Source organism: Neodiprion pinetum, chromosome 5 (genome assembly GCF_021155775.2).
Source record: "Neodiprion pinetum isolate iyNeoPine1 chromosome 5, iyNeoPine1.2, whole genome shotgun sequence".
Lineage (NCBI taxonomy): Eukaryota > Metazoa > Arthropoda > Insecta > Hymenoptera > Diprionidae > Neodiprion > Neodiprion pinetum.
Window position 1 is genome coordinate 17,928,270 of NC_060236.1, and position 16,343 is coordinate 17,944,612.

At 37.2% G+C, this 16,343-nt stretch overlaps 2 protein-coding genes across 3 annotated transcripts in view; one reads left to right on the plus strand and one right to left on the minus strand.

The window, feature by feature from the left end:
* On the plus strand, window positions 1-6,551 carry LOC124220664 (venom serine carboxypeptidase). Its single transcript, XM_046629890.2, has 2 exons — window positions 1-392; window positions 2,092-6,551. Exons 1-2 carry the CDS (start codon window positions 111-113, stop codon window positions 3,205-3,207), a joined length of 1,398 nt encoding a protein of 465 aa, XP_046485846.1. The 5' UTR covers window positions 1-110; the 3' UTR covers window positions 3,208-6,551.
* Ppt2 (palmitoyl-protein thioesterase 2) overlaps window positions 4,148-16,343 on the minus strand; it is a 26,404-nt gene continuing 14,208 nt past the window's right edge. Inside the window, exons 1-4 of one of the 2 annotated variants that reach the window (XM_046629892.2) lie at window positions 10,922-11,565; window positions 8,277-8,526; window positions 7,375-7,493; window positions 4,148-7,267 (exon numbers count right to left, since the gene is read on the minus strand). In XM_046629892.2, the coding sequence (XP_046485848.1) occupies window positions 6,914-7,267; window positions 7,375-7,493; window positions 8,277-8,526; window positions 10,922-11,116 (918 nt within the window). In that variant the 5' untranslated portion in view covers window positions 11,117-11,565 and the 3' untranslated portion in view covers window positions 4,148-6,913. Of the gene's footprint in view, window positions 7,268-7,374; window positions 7,494-8,276; window positions 8,527-10,921; window positions 11,566-16,343 lie in introns of those variants that run through there. The other variant, XM_046629893.1, reaches the window with a different exon arrangement.

Genomic DNA, 16,343 nt, shown 5'->3' on the forward strand with positions numbered 1-16,343 from the left:
TGTATTATTTGGTCAAGATTTGTCAGTCGGGTGCTGAGAGAAAGACCAATTGTGGATCAGAGCAGTCTAATTTTTCGATATCCTTTATAATCCGGCAGTGTGCTTTGACAATGATTTGTCAGAAGTTATTATTGACGGTTTTCCTTGTACACAATGTGTACGCCTTTATTAATCCGTATCCAAAACTGGCCAGTTACCCGTTGAAAGAAGGAGATGATGCCGGCGAACCGTTGTTTCTAACGCCTCTAATAGAAGCCGGGAAAATTGACGAGGCCAGAAAATTAGCAACAGTTCGGCATGATGAAATGCTCGACGTTCCGAGCTACTCCGGGTATTTTACTGTCAATAAGGAGTACCAATCAAATACCTTCTTTTGGTTCTTCCCGTCGCAGGTAAAATTTTAACTGTGTACAGTCGACTTGTTTTTTTTTTGACCAAACCGTACGAATTCGAGAATGAATGATCCTTCAGAATGTGCCCACTATCTGAAACAAAACGTAAAGAAGTCAAAAAAAAAAAACTATACAAAAAAATCTTCCGAAAAGTTATTTTGCGACAATGGTAGCAAATACAATTGAAACAATTCTGGTGTTTTTGGATCTAAGATTGCCTGAAAAAATTGGAATTAAAATTTTGTTAGTACGGTGTCACAGATATTCTTCAACAGTTATTTTTGTACATCATAAATGTGCTATTATGTAAGATATCTTGAATTTCTGTCACAAAATTTATGGGTGCTTGGAAGCCAGCAAAATGAACCCAAAACATTAGAAATAGATCGAAAATACCAAATTTTAATCATTTCGAATGTTGTAATTCTAAAATTCTGAAATCTGTTCTCAAATTGTTAATACACCAGCTAGTGTTACTCGAATGTGTTCTGTAGATTCATCTTTATCATATAGGAGGGATGTCCTTTCATCTGCTTCTTATTAATTCATCCATAAAATTGTTACGAGTTCAAAATTAGGAATGTTTAGACAAGGATGTAGTTTTGAAAAAAATTATTATTTCGCTACTTCAAAATTGTTCAAAATTCAGTAAACTGTAATATAGCAAAAGAAAGATATTTTTTAAATTCAAATCCGGCAAAGTAATTCTTCCATTAAGTGCAAAATGCAAAACCAAAAAATCAAATTATGTCAGCATCACTCCAGCCTCATATATTATTAGATGTATTTTCCATCTCTTCAACCTGCTTTATTAGACTTCGTAATTCCGTTACATGTTTTCATACAGTGATGACAAAATTGTTATTTCATGTTTTGATATATTTATCTGTGCTTTCTTATCACAATCCCTTATCACATACTGGGTGTATTTTAAGTCATAATTATACTTCGACTCATTTCTGATACGCAAGGGTAATTCTATCAAGTATCAGACAGTATCTCAGAGTAAAAGTTCTGATGCGTTTGGAATTGAATGTATATTATAGGATGTATCAGACTCGAAATATATAAAGTTACAGACTTTGAGTAATTTTACTGTTGAGCAACACATTGCACTAAACTAGATATTCTGTGGTTGGAGATACTCACATCAATGTAACCGAACATTTAGAATAATCATCTTTTGCTATTTTAGAACGTCTGATGGAACTGAGCCCTCAAAATATGAGTATGTTTTGCTTCATCATGGCTTTACCGAATTCCAGACAATCATAAAGTTGCGAAACAACGATTTTTTTCGCACATGCATCAGTATAATAACATCACCAACTTCAATCTTATCTGTTTTCTAATAAGGGACCAATCCTCTTGAATTTTTGTTGATATAAATGGCTTGTAAAGATGTTTCATGTCATTATCAATGTAATTTGAGGCAATTGTGATAGATTTAATATTATAAACTGATTGCTCTACAAAATATTACTTGTTTGACTACGGAAAAATTTCCTTTAGGCTCCGAAAAATGTGGAATTTTCTAATAAAGATTTTGGATTACTCAGCCAACAATTTGCTTATTCAAAATTCAGTCTGAATGAAAAGTGAATTTAAAACTCAGGAAAGTGTGAATCTTAACAACAGTAGAACTTCACCTTATCATTCTTCTCGAAGTAACAATTGCTGATCAAGCTCTCTATTATAGATCAACCCAAAATCTGCTCCAGTAGTGTTATGGCTGCAGGGTGGTCCAGGAGCAACATCACTGTTTGGTTTGTTCACGGAAAACGGTCCGTTCCGAGTGACGAGTAACAAGACTTTGGAGCTACGCAAATATTCGTGGACAAAAGCGCACAGTGTATTGTACATCGACAATCCTGTTGGGACAGGTTACAGTTTCACGAAGAATGACAAAGGATACGCGACAAATGAGACTCACGTTGGCAGAGATGTTCACACAGCGCTGGTCCAGTTTTTCACCTTATTCCCCGAGTTGCAGGAGAATGATTTCTTCGTTACGGGAGAATCCTATGGAGGAAAATACGTCCCAGCAGTTTCGCATGCCATAAAAGACTTCAATATCAAGGCAAAACTGAAGATAAACCTGAAGGGATTGGCCATCGGGAACGGCCTCACTGATCCAGAGAACCAGCTAGTCTACGGAGATTACTTGTACCAGATTGGACTGATTGATTCGCACGGCAGGGATTTGTTCCACCAGCTTGAGGACAAAGGGCGCAAATTGATTCAGGCCAAGAAGTTCGACGAAGCTTTCGACGTATTTGACCAGCTGCTGAACGGTGACCTGCATGGCGGTTCCTTGTTTCACAATCTGACCGGCTTCGACTTCTACTTCAACTACTTGCACATCGCAGATAGCAAGGAATCCGACTGGATGTCGGAATGGGTGCAACGAGTCGACGTTCGCCGAGCTATTCATGTGGGGAACAATTCTTTTCACACGGAGGATAAGACAGTCGAAATACACTTGAAAAGCGATGTAATGCAGTCATTAGCAGTACTCATAGCGGACTTGACACAACACTATCGCGTTTTGCTCTACAATGGGCAATTGGACATCATAGTTGCTTATCCGACGACCGAAAATTACCTCAAGAATCTTAATTGGCCCGGTGCTGAGGTATACAAAAAGGCTGTCAGGAAGCAGTGGTGGGTGGGCAAGGAACTCGCTGGCTATTCAAAAACTGCTGGGAGTTTAACTGAAGTTTTGGTTCGTAATGCCGGTCATATGGTTCCATCCGATCAGCCTCGTTGGGCTCTTGATTTGATCACTAGATTTATCAGAAACAAATCATTCTAAATCTTAAATATCTCAGCATCCTAATATATAGTGGAGCGGCAATATAAGCCTTATCATTAGAAGCCCCTGACATTTCCCCACCATGTGCATCACCGGTCTTCTTTCACCGACGTGGTTGAAACAGCTAGTGTAACTGCTATAGCATTGCCGTGGTGGAAGCTCACTCGAGACCGCACTAGCCGTGCAACAGCAAGGAGTAGGGATGACTATTACAGTCCTGTCACAGCCCCAACAGCAAGACTATAATGATGCTCCACCGGACTCTAAGATTTTGGATGGGAGACAGGATTGATAGCGATCAATTGTTGTGAGCAAACATTGACAAAATGATTCTACTCGCTTTTGTAGAGTCATTTTTTCAGTGTGTAGAAGCCGAAGGATATTTTTTTTTTTTTATATAAGCATTTGAAACCCATATAAGAGTTTATATCTGCATACATTGATTCAGTTTACAATAGTTTTACAATGGTTGGTGTAGTTGTTTTACATATTTGTACTGAGGTATGCCAGTTCATACTTTTAGGTTACATTTACTTAGAAAGCACTGGATATAGCTTCAAGCTCTTAAATTTGGTTCACAAATTAACGATTCAATATTCAATGGCGGGCGTAAGTTACACTTCGATAGATTGCTCTAAAATTATGTTTTTTGTTGGTCAAGCAATACGCATTGCCATAGTACACGATTAGCGTTTTGTTCAAATTCGCCACAATCGCGTGTCAGGTTGTCCATAACATTTATGTGAAAAAGAGAGGCGCCTAGGTGGTAGTGATGCGCTCTGCAATGATTTATCGTGACTACACATTCTCTTTAAAGGTCTTTGTTGTGGAACCAAGGTTTACAATTTTCACGAAAGTAGTGTGTGAAGTATTGTGTGTCTAGTTTGACCTTGTTTTTTTATAACTTTATTTGTTTGTGTATAAGCATTTTTTTTGGAGGTTTCAAAGAAGTAGGTGTGGGCAATTTGTGAGAAATTTACAAGTGTTTTGTTTTTTGCAGTTTTAGCTAGTGTGTCAACGTTTTAATTTCCTTCGCTTCCGATGTGAGAAGGAATCCAAAAAAATTTAACGTTTTGTGGGCGTTTTGAGAAACAAATAAGTTGTATTTATACTTGATTTTGAACATTAGAGGGTGTGTTGAAGTAGAAGATTTGGAACTTGCGACACTTTAAAGAGCACTGAGGGAATCACAGGAAATGAAAGCGTTATCATCTGTGCAAGAGAGTGGTATATCCATTGCTTAGTTTAGGGCAGTGCATTCAGCGGTGTAAGCTAAGGCATGTTTAATCAAACTTTTTTGTATTTCTACGTTTTTATCGGGCAGGAGCAAGCAGCGCCTACGAGTAAATTGTCATTTTGCTGCCATCGGTAAAGATTGATCAGACTTTATTTTCGTTTAGGAACTCCTGGAAGATGGCGTCAGGATTAACACTTTTTTTTAACTGCGTGCCTAATTCAATGTTGATTGGAATTGACTGAGTGACAATGTCGTATTCGTACTTGTACATGTTGAGGTTGCTCGAGACTTCAATGCAGTCTAAGAATTCATTAACTATTTCGATGCATTCAGTAAAGATTCTTTTGCGTTTTCTCTTACTTAGATTGTGATAGGTCATTCAACGCAAATAGGGATATTTTACCTGTGATATTTGTACAGAGATTGCTACGTATCGTTACGATGTGACTGAAATGAAATTTTTTGATTTCGATAGTTCTTTGATGTATATTTTTCTACATTCGTACATTTGAGTGGTATTCAACACAGGCATTAAATGGGAATCTTGTAATTTTTATCCAGATTCTTCTGTACTTGTTTGATTTAATGAAATTTTATTACTCCACCTACTGAATCAGCACAATAGTGTTTTTCATTACAAAACCTGAGAGAACGACATTGTGCTGCTGTTCTCGTATCATATGACCTGAGCACAAAGATAGATTTCGCTCTCTCTCTTGCTCACTTTCATAGCTTGCAAAGTGAAAGGTCAAATTGAAGATAGGTGCGGTCACGTTCATGTTATGTTTATCATTAATCTCTATTAGTGTATGTTAATATGTGTTTTTGTTGTTATTCGTATGCAGACTGAATTATTAACGACTGCATGGATGGACCCTCGTCTGCAACCTGCACGCGTTAAAATTCGAGAGCAGTTGTTTGCCAGGGCAACCAACCGTCCGCGATGTACGTAACCTCAAAAATTTTAACAATTTTGAGTTGAACATACGCCCGTTTCCTCCGACACGGTTTAAACGGTGTTTAATTTTTTCTGCATAGTTTAGAAATAGGCTGAACTTGGTTTAAACTTCGATTAACGTTGAATTTATCGGGCTATAGCTGCCACTACTGTCACCAACAGACGTTAAAATTTTTGAGGTTACGCACACCGTGTGGAACTGTTTAAATTTATGACGATTGGCCGCCCTGGCAAACAACTGCTCCCAGATTGTAGGGCATACACATTAGATGTTCGCAGACGAGGGTCCATGCAATTGTTAGCAATTCATTATGTATAATCTGTATATCGAGGGTTTCTGGTGAAAGTGCCGACTCCGAGCCACGCGATCACCGCCAGCGTCAACACACGCACAACGTTTACGTGAACCGAGCGTAGCGGCCAAATGCTGCGAACGAAGACTTTTACATGTGTTAGTGCTGGTGGTGACCGCGTGGCTCGGAGTCGGCAGTTTCACCAGAGACTCCCGATGTGTTTGATGATGAGATTTTACCTTTGAATTGAGGATTTGTAATAAAACCAATATGGCTGCCGTTGGAACACTTGGAATATCGTTTTAGCTCAACGATTGTTTTTGGCACTCGGTAGACGCCAAGCGGTCTGTTATGTCTAAGAAAATTACGATAAGAGTAAGTGGATTATGGTTTTACAATCAAGTAACTCCTAAACATGGAAAATTAACATTTGATAATTTTTACGGTTTTTTTTCTGTTTTCGTGACAAAACAGTGCTTGGTTCACATGTTGTATTCATTTTTCGTATTTTTATTCGATCGATTCACTTATATGAGAATAAACAATTATTTGTTTACATATTTTGGTGTTATACTTAATAATTACGCTATAATTATTGTACATAAATGTTTGATGCTATAATTCATAACAATGAGCAACTGTGTATGAACTCTTATAAGCCTCTACAATATCAGAATTGTATAATTTGGATACATTTCATACATTCGCTAAACTCACGTGTGAGATTGTTACTTTGCACTTTTATAACAGCAGCATTATGTACAATGCTAGTGAGTGTTTCAAGATTCTAAATTCAGTTGATCACGTATTACAGGACACATGCCTATATCAATAAAAACTTTAAAACCTCGCAGTACGTCGTTTAAAAAAACTACTACAAAAATGCGATAAAAGACATTCTGCAATCAAACCCATGCGAATAGCCACCATATTGAATTGTGAACACAGGCTATTCCGCAAACACTCGGAACCACGTGATCATGCTGATATTAGATATTACGGCAATTCGTTAAAAACTATGAGAGTTATTGATACCCGTTCATTACTAAAAAAATAGATTTTTATTTATGTACCATTTTCCACGTCCTTCGATATTTCTAGATAAATCTAACTCGCATTTAACCCTGTTCACGTTGAAAGAGTATTTCCTTACATAATAACATTTTTTAATCGAAAGTATTCCATTAAATTTCTAATTGAGCTATTATTTCAACGAGTTTAATCAAGGTACGGTAATATATAATCATCTACAATGGACGTGTTTTTATGCCATTCAAAGTGCGAAATTCCGGGCACTACGTGTGTCTTCAACTTCCCGTGTTTATCGAGAGTCTTTAATCCTATCATATCCTTTACGTAAATATCCCTATCTCTCATTTCAACCACGGTTTCATTGGCATTATAATATCCGAACTGGCTGCTCTGCCAAGGAGTGATAACCCCATCATTAGGTCCCCCGATTAAAATCATCTTGCGTAACTTTGTGATGCCAACTTTGAAATCGTCAGTCAATGAAGTGGTTTTTTCATTGTTCACGTACGGCAAAAATCTGCTGTAGTTATAGTACAATCCCTGCGAAATTGAAAACATTTGGGATGAAAACCAACTATAATCGTCTGTTTATTTAATTGAAATTTATTTTTTTCTAATTAATGAATAACTTAGAACAGCTTAATTACCTGATGATGAGGGTCGTTCCAATAGTTGCCAACACTAGTCCGCTGTCCTACTTTTGAGTAGAAGAGTTCGTAGGCAGTTTCGCATACCAAATCTGGGAAGAACAGGTGCAGAAATCGAGCTGTTGGATAACATGAAAGTTTTTAGTTTTGTTTCAATATAAGATAATAAACTTGACGAACTTCAACTTTGTATGTACATTTGAACTGTACGTCTACGTATTGAGTACATATTAAAAAAATTACATTTGTTACACGACGCATCAGTATTGGATACTGCCGACTTACAATTTTTAATTATCTACACTTTAATTACAAATTACATTTATGTTTTACAATTAGGTTGAACAAATCATAAATCACATTTGTATTTTGTAATGGGGCAGGAAAAGATGGAAGTTACATTTGAATCTTGATATTGGAAAAAATGGAGTGATTAGGGTGAAGTAGAATGTAAATTATGTTTGTATTTTGCAATTAGGGTGAAATGAGATACAAATTAAATTTAGATTTAGTAATAGAATGAAATGAAATGCAAATTGCATTTGTAATTAGTGGTTAATTTCAGTTTCATTACAAATTTCGCAAGTAATTAGTATCTATTTAGCCTCAATTACAAAACATAATTGTGATTTGTATTTGATTTCGTTCGAATTACAAATTAACAAATGCAATTTATAATTCATTCTTTTTAAATACAAATCTCAAATGTATAATTTGTATTTTTTTTATCGTCTCGTATCTTTCGTCAATTGCATTGGTAATGTTTGTGTTTGGAAATTCCTGTACTTATCATACCTATAAAGAGAGAACTATAGTTTCTATGGTGCATTGCTTGATAATTGTGAAGGAGTGTAAAGCCAAGGTTGCGGGTTGTAAAGGTTTTCAGTGAAATGAGAGCTCACTTCCAAACTGCCCAGCTTGCGGAGAGCTTAACGAAATGAAATTTCTGACATTGTGGTCCGGAAATTTCTGCAGGATGGCCCTGGCCAAGAGACCGCCCTGACTGTATCCGAGCAGATTTATTCCTTCGGGGAACGCGGCGCCAATTGCAATGATATCACCTCCGATCTCTTCCACTTGACGCCACATAGGCTCCAGGCTACTCCATCCAGCGTACCTTACGGTATTAAATACCTGAGTGCCAGGGTGCATCTGAAATTACAGGAAACCTTGGGAAAAACCCTAGAATTTCAATTCCTTTTCTGTATGAGTGAGTGAAAATGGCGATGTGAAAATTTTCATTATACCCTGTCGAAAATATACAGACGAAAATCCCAAATCGTATAATTTTTGTAGATCACGAATTGTTCTACATATTTAACGTCCTCCATTATCACGAAATATAATAGATACCGCAAGTCCGTGGAGTTTCAAAATAATGAGCTTTAATTTTAAGCATGGATTTTATACATCATTTCATATGAATGAATATATTGTTACAACAAAATCTTTCTGCGTTACAGGAAAGTCAAAAGGCCGTACGAACGAAAATTGTTGAAGTTTACAGTAAATCGATGAATCCTTGGAATGATGTCGAATTTATGAAACTGATTCAGTAAAATACGAATATGAAGTTAAATACTTTAACTGTGTATGGTGCAAGCAAATGGCGAAAAACTTAAACGGCTACTATGGCATGGGTATTTAGGTACTTTATTTACGTTACAGCCAATTTTACTCAAAATCGCAAGAAGAGAGAGACACATGAAGGTTTTTGATAAAAAAAAATACAAATGTCGACTGTATTTTTTATTATAAATGGAGCAGATTTTAGTCTGCACACAGCAGTTTCTGTACACAGTAGTTTTTACTGTTTTTAAAGTAAATTCGGCATTTTACGAAGTATATTTAACCGAACAACCTGATGTGACCCTCTGTTGATGCAACTTCGAGTAGAATCTATTTTTATTTTCTCCATATGTAAGAGTGATATGAAGCAGTTATATACTTATACAGTACTGCACTTATCTGTCTTATGCGAGTTATGAGTTATGAAATTTATTATATTTATGAAAAAGTAGACATTCCAAAATGTCATCATATAATTTATCTCTCGGAGGAGTTACGGGAGGTTTCTACTTTGTTGAACCGAAAACGGAAGTGCTTCTGCACACCCTAGATGAGCAATCGTTGTGAAATTTGGCAGGCACGTGTACAACAAACGTCTTCATTAGTTGAACCAGAATTATCTAAAAGTATTCAAAAATTTTTATTTTATGAACAAAAAACTGCACAAATTTTGACATAAAACTAATCTCCCCTTCAATAGCTCTCTATTTTTTTATTTTTCAATATTTCTTATTCATTCTGGGTCAAGTAATGAAGACTATTGTATACGTGCCTGCCAAATTTTATGACGATTGCTTATCTAGGATGTGTAGGAGCACTTCCGCAAGCAAAGAATATCGCCGGCTCCTCCCGAGCTCAGTACCATGTTTTGTCAAACTTTAAAAAGTATTATCATGTTCAATAAAGATCGCTTATTAAACATACCAAATATCAACATTCGATATTTCATAATTTTTGCATAGAAGATTGATAAAAAATCGAACGTTTTCGGACCAACAAAGTAGAAACCTCCTTTAGTATTGCCCACCAGCATTGAACGCACGCTCTACTGTGAAATTTCTACGCAAATAAAGTACCTACCTTACATTGTACCTATAAAAAGATATAGGTCATTCTAAAATGTACCTGGGTACCACCACAAGATATTTGCTGAGGAAAGTACCTAGATACTTTACAGCATTGACTTTAACGTAATGGATAATAGCAAGACAATCATTATGTTGTAACTTTAGAATGACATTTTCAAGGAGTTGAATGCTTCGAATATGAGAGTATTTTGCTCTATTGTCGTTTGCTGAATTTCAGACTGTTCTAAAGTAGCGAAATGATGGTTTTTGAGAATGCATCATTGTAATCACCTCGATAATGTAAAAACTTAATTTTTGCTAGATTTCTACGATTTGGGATGTCGAGAATCACCTCTGACCATTTTCTCAAATTAGAACTGATGAAATTTTTGATTCGATTGGTCTACTAGTGTCGAAGTTATTCGAATAATGAATTACAAAAAAAATTTAATGATACTCATCTGGAAAATAGGTCAACGGATTCTGATAATTTTCATTTGAATAGACGCAGCTGTTTTCAATTTATAACTGAGTAAATTTCCAATCTGATCAGTCCAGTATTTTTCGAGTTATTCAAGTAACAAAATTAGGAAAATAATTCAAATGACATCTTGAGAACGGATGAACGGATTTTAATGATTATGGCCTCAATCGACGCGACTCTTTTCAACTTAGAACTAATGAAATTCTACGTTTGATCGGGTCGGTATTGTTCGATTTATTTGAATAACAAAATAATAAAGAATTTTTTTTTATATATATATAACGTCGTTTTCTCAACTTTAAACGCATCCCAACGTGGAATTTGTAGGCTGGTTAGTCATGATGAGCGAAATCAACCACTTGATTCGTAAATATTTGTTTAACGCGACAATCGTCAAACTCGTGTCGACACGTGAAAGATAACATACCTCTTGTATTCGTTTGCTTATCAACTCCATGCTCTCACTTCCAGTGAGGACTCCATGAATGAGTACAACAGCTCTGTACTTTTTGGCTGCATAATTAGGAGCGGCTAACAGAGTAGCAAAAATGAGAACGGAGCAAATGCTGCGGTAGCACATCGTGTTCCTTCGCGCTTTGGAACTTGAATGAATATGCAGCATTCTGCGATTGCGTCAGGGAAATGTGCAGGATGTTGTTGCCAATATCAGGCTCTGCTACACAAGTCTAATACATTGTCAGCTGTCTTTGGATATGATAAATAAACACACAACTGCCATTAAACATCCGTCAGCAGTGCTTTCATATTTGCCAGAGCACTTCTGTGCGATACAATAAACTGAAACTGACCGTTCTTTGTTCTCACAATCAGTTCAAGTTCAATTACCGGGCCTTGTATGTATATATGTATAAAAAATACACCACTATTGAATACTGATTCAGTATAAATGAACAAAGACTGTTTCGGAGAACACTATCTTTTACTATCATTCTAATCGTACGGAAGATTGATAAATTATCTAGTACTAGCTTCTTTTCCGAGTTGTTTACATCACACTGATCTTTGATTATAACCCACCTTTGTCACGGTTTTACTCGGAATGTCATCTAGTTTATCTAACCTAACCCAACCTCATCTTACTGCTTATTTTATATTACCCCTTTCGTGTTGTCAGTTGTTGATAAGGGTTGCTCTGTCGGTAAACTAGGAGCTACCCCAAGAACAGTTTGTTACCCAGTGTAGAAGCTGGAGATTATCCGCCAACGGATGACTTGTTACCGACGGTCAATAGTCGGTAAAAAAGGTTTTCTCTGGAATACTGACTGAGAGTACACTAAGGTTACCAATCCTGGGTTAAAACGTGTGATGAATTTCGGTGGCTCCCGAGGATAATCTTAGGTTTCTGCATTGCTGAAATGCATATAGGATTTATGTTAATGATGGTCATTTATAGTAAATCACATAGGAATACGCAATTTTCCTTAGTTCCTTGAAAATCTGAGGTCTTTATAAACAGAAGTCGGAAGCTTTTTGATTAAGGGTACATGGTCAAAGTCAATCACAATCATGGTCATGAATCGTACGTAGTCGAGCATTCGTAAGCGTTCGGAATCTGTTACTTTTCTCTACATATCTATAGCTGTTTACGTTGGGTTACTGCACAAATATGTTTTCCAAATTTCCAGACTTTAGTATGGACTGCGATTTGAACTTGGTATAACGCGTTTGGCTGGTCCAATATATAATTAGCAGTATTTATTTCATCGTATAAGTTATCCATCATTCAATTCGATGCAAAGAACATCACGACAAAGTGTTATCAGATCTGTACGAGGTGTGAAAATTATGTAAGTTGCTAATTGTAGACTCCTGAAATTTAGCGTAATCGTCAAGTCTACAGATAGTTCCATTTCTAATAATCTCTTCCAACGTCTTCAAAAGTGATATAAAGATAAAATAAAATGTTTTAGAAAAAAATGGCCTTTTGAAAGCGTGTGTTTCGTGGATAACTTCGGATCGATCTGGAATTTCTTGCATGTAAAATGGTCGTGCTATTGTCAGAAAGTGCGCTCTGGTGCGAGACAGGCATCGAGGTTATATTTTGGAAATTATTCGATTATTAATTCATCATTTCATATGATAATTTATCGTTCACAGATGACCAGGGTGCAGTTTTTAACATCTGAATGATCATGTCACAAAAGATTTTAAATCGAAATGAAGTTTTACAAGAAAAATGTGATTGAATCCCGTAAATAACCTTAAATCAGTCAATAAGGTCAAGCACCTTAAGGGGGTGCCCTGGTTGATTCGACGGTGACGTATACATCTCTGAATGTTGTAGTCCACGTGTCGCAAATGCCAAAAAGAACTTAACAGCCTCAATCTGTATACAATTCTGAACAAAAACACTCCAACTCATTTTCATTTGACGACGAAATAAAGAAATGGCAGCGATCTACGAAATCGCAACAGTAAATACGTAGAATCCATGCCATTTCTTTATTTCTGCGTCAAATGAAAATACGTTGGAGTGTTTGTTTGAGAATTGCGTATTGAATGGGGCTGTTAATCGTTTTTCGCGTTTGAGATACTTGGACTTCGATGTTTGGAGATATAAACGTCAACGTCGAAATCGACCAGAGCGCCCTCTTAACCAATGAAGTTAATGTTACATAAATACAATTTTGATTGTACTATAGACTCTCTCGCTTAGATAATCTCACTGTGTACGATCATCGTAAATATATGGGTCATGAAAAGTTTCCAATTAAAACCATTTCATAACCTACAAAAAAAAAAAAACAGAAAGATATCGCTATCTAGGGGCGGACAATTACGTACTCGTAAATCGAGTAAACGCAAGATCTGTAGGGAAAATGAAAGATGGTCAATGATCTTGGAGGCAAGTTTAATTGCTGAGTAAGGAATCGCGGTAGAGAATGGGGCGATAATCGGTATATCGAGCCGCAGAGTTGTCGGCGAAACGGAAAGGCGGCAGGCAGTTGTCATCCGGGAAACCGTCACCGCGCACCCCAAACTCTCGGGCTCTGCTGCAGGAGAGGAAGGCACGTGGCATTTCCCGTGCGCCGGGCGCCATACATCACGGGGGTCTGACATCGAAACCCCCAGTGCCAAGGCTCTCCTCGCGCCTTTACGCATGCACGCCCCAGCCGAGCGAATACCTAGCGCATTGTTTCGGGCGCCGTCATCCCCGATTATCACGGTCTCTCCCCGTCCCCCGTGCATTGGGGCCGCCCGCGTATTATTGCCGCTTGTTTATTCGAACAATGGTACGGATGACACGTCTTAATCCAACCTCCTTAATCTTTTCAACTTTACTTTTTATTTTCACTCGTAAATTACCTATACACACATTATTCCCCTAGAGCCAAACTGGCCGCAGTGATCGTGAGAGAAATTTCCCCAGTTTTAAACAACATTGCAAGCGAAATCCTGTGGGAAAGACGCGGCGCTCGGTCTACCTAGTTAAAAACGCGGATGAAAAGTTGGCACACCTGCAACGACAAAAGGTTTAGTAGTGGTCACTATGCAGTCCTTGTAAACATGTCACAGACCATTTTAATTTTTGACCATAAGCAAAACAAGTTGTTCGTATTGGGTCAAATTTATAGTTTAAGTAACTAAGAAATATTACAATAACTAAACGACATCTATCAATCTTTCATTGTCAAGGTTAAATTTTACTATAATATAATCAAGTTTTTTATAATTGCAGTTACATTCGTTATTATTGTAACAATAAAAGAGTCAAGGTCCGTTTGCTTATCTCTTACATGGTGTTTCTGGGTAAAAATTGAAAATGAGTTTGGTAGGTGTAAACAGAAAATCGATCTTTCAATGACACCATTCTTTTTGGACATATAGTCGTTTGGACTACATATAATATATTTTCTTCTAACTATGAGTGCAATTATTTGATGTTGGTGCAAGAATGAAATTATTTCGATCAGACCTGATATAACTGAAAAAATGTGACAAACTGAGCAAACAGATTACAACTAGAATCATGTTAAACAGTTACCATTTCTAGGTATTTAAGTTCTTTGTATACAAAATAATATTTGTGATTTTTTCAATATTTCTACCTTAATCCATTCTCACCTTGAAAATCCAAAAAAAAATTTTAAAGTTTAAGCCATTCGAATGTCTTGAGAGAAAAAGACCCAAAATTCTGGAGCTAAGATCAAAAATTTTAAGCTCTGTCCAATGATGCAACTTCGATCAGCAGGTACAGACGAAATTTCTAAAAAACAGTAATCGAGTAGGTTCAAAACGCAAAAACCATCGTTTCGCAAATACTTTGTTATTTCGAGTACGTGGTCTGTGGGAAGAATTCATTACGGTGTTACACCGACTCGTGATTAAACATCGTCTTGCGGTCTTTTTTCTTTTTTGCTTTTGCTCCCCGCATCTCAGCCGAGCACGAAAGGTAATTTAATTTCTCTGTGCGACAGAGTTAGAGCCGTCGCAAAAAAAGAGGCTAGAAAAACGTGCTGTAGCTTTTAGGTATATAATATACGTATACCACGATGCCGCTCACGAGTACAAGCTATACACCACATAGATATACAATTTACCTAGGGCATATGGGCCGGAGGAACTCGCCTTGCTGTTTTTGCGTTTAATCAAGGGTATTCGTGCGGTCGGGTGGCTTGGCAGTCGTATTCTAGCCAACCGAAGTAAGTAAGGCAACTAAGGCAGTGGCCATCCGCAAGAGACGGAAAAGGGGGGGACGGGAGGCGGGCGCAAGACGGCAAAGGTAACATCCACTGTTTAACGGTATGTAGTTGGAGGTATATATGTATATAGCTATACAAGGTGTCCGGTAACTCGCGAATAGTAAGTCAGTAGCAGCGTTGTTTTCCACGGGAAATAAGCACAGTTGCCAAGTTTATGAGGAAAATTTTCCTACCCGGCTGCATAGTGACATATTAATGATGCCAAACAGCTGTGGTATCTGCCCATTTTGAGCTGCGTTTCTTCTCACCTCTGAACGAGTTGAAGTTTGAGAATCCAGGTTTTTTTTTCAAGTCGTTGAATACGTGTTGGAACTAGAAATTGGAATGATCGAAATAGAGGATTCAAAGAGTTAGCCATTTTTAATTGCTCAATTTTGACTTCAGATTCGCAATCAGCGATTTTAGAAATCCTCGGGTACTAAGTTTCATACAAATCAACTGACCACTTCCGTTTTTGTCCGTCATAATGGATTCGTTGTCTTTTCTTTTTTTTTGGATTCATAAATTTTATGTTCAGATTCGTATTGAGCGACTTCAAAATCCCTCACGTACCAAATTTCATCCAAATCAATCGAGTTGTTCCATTATTGTCCACTGCAATGGATCCCCCATTTTAAATTCTAGAATTTTGAGGTTAAATTCGTATAAACTTATTATTCGCGAGTTACTGAACACCCTGTACACGTCTATTATAAGATACAGAAGACGAGAGACCGAAAACAACACTGGATCTGTTGCTCATCTGTCTAATGGGGACGGAAACCCGCAGCTACTAAAATGAGCGCAGCTTCCTTGCTTATGTATTAGGAGTTAGGCCCGAAGATAAAATTCAATGTCGCGTGAACTTGCGCTTACAGGGAAAATTGGTGAAATGAGTAGTCGAGTGGTTGCGAACCTGCGTTTTTCTTGTCGTTGCTTTCTCACATTTTCCTCCCGCTGTATGAAGCATTGAGCGCAAAAAATTGTAGGATTAATTTTTTACCAGAAGTATAGTATCAATTTATTTCACGCGCAAGTGTACTTTTCTGTTCACTCGATCTTACAAAAACATTCCTCGCGAGTATAAGAATAAAATAATCAGTCTCTTGTCCACCCAGGAAATACGAATCTGATCCAAAAAAAAAT

What these genes read in the sequence shown, in the direction of transcription:
- LOC124220664 (XM_046629890.2), top strand. Translation starts at nt 111, where the DNA reads ATGATTTGTCAGAAGTTATTATTGACGGTTTTCCTTGTACACAATGTG. An exon ending in TTTGGTTCTTCCCGTCGCAG is followed by an intron (nt 393 to 2,091) that starts GTAAAATTTTAA and finishes TCTCTATTATAG; the next exon opens with ATCAACCCAAAATCTGCTCC.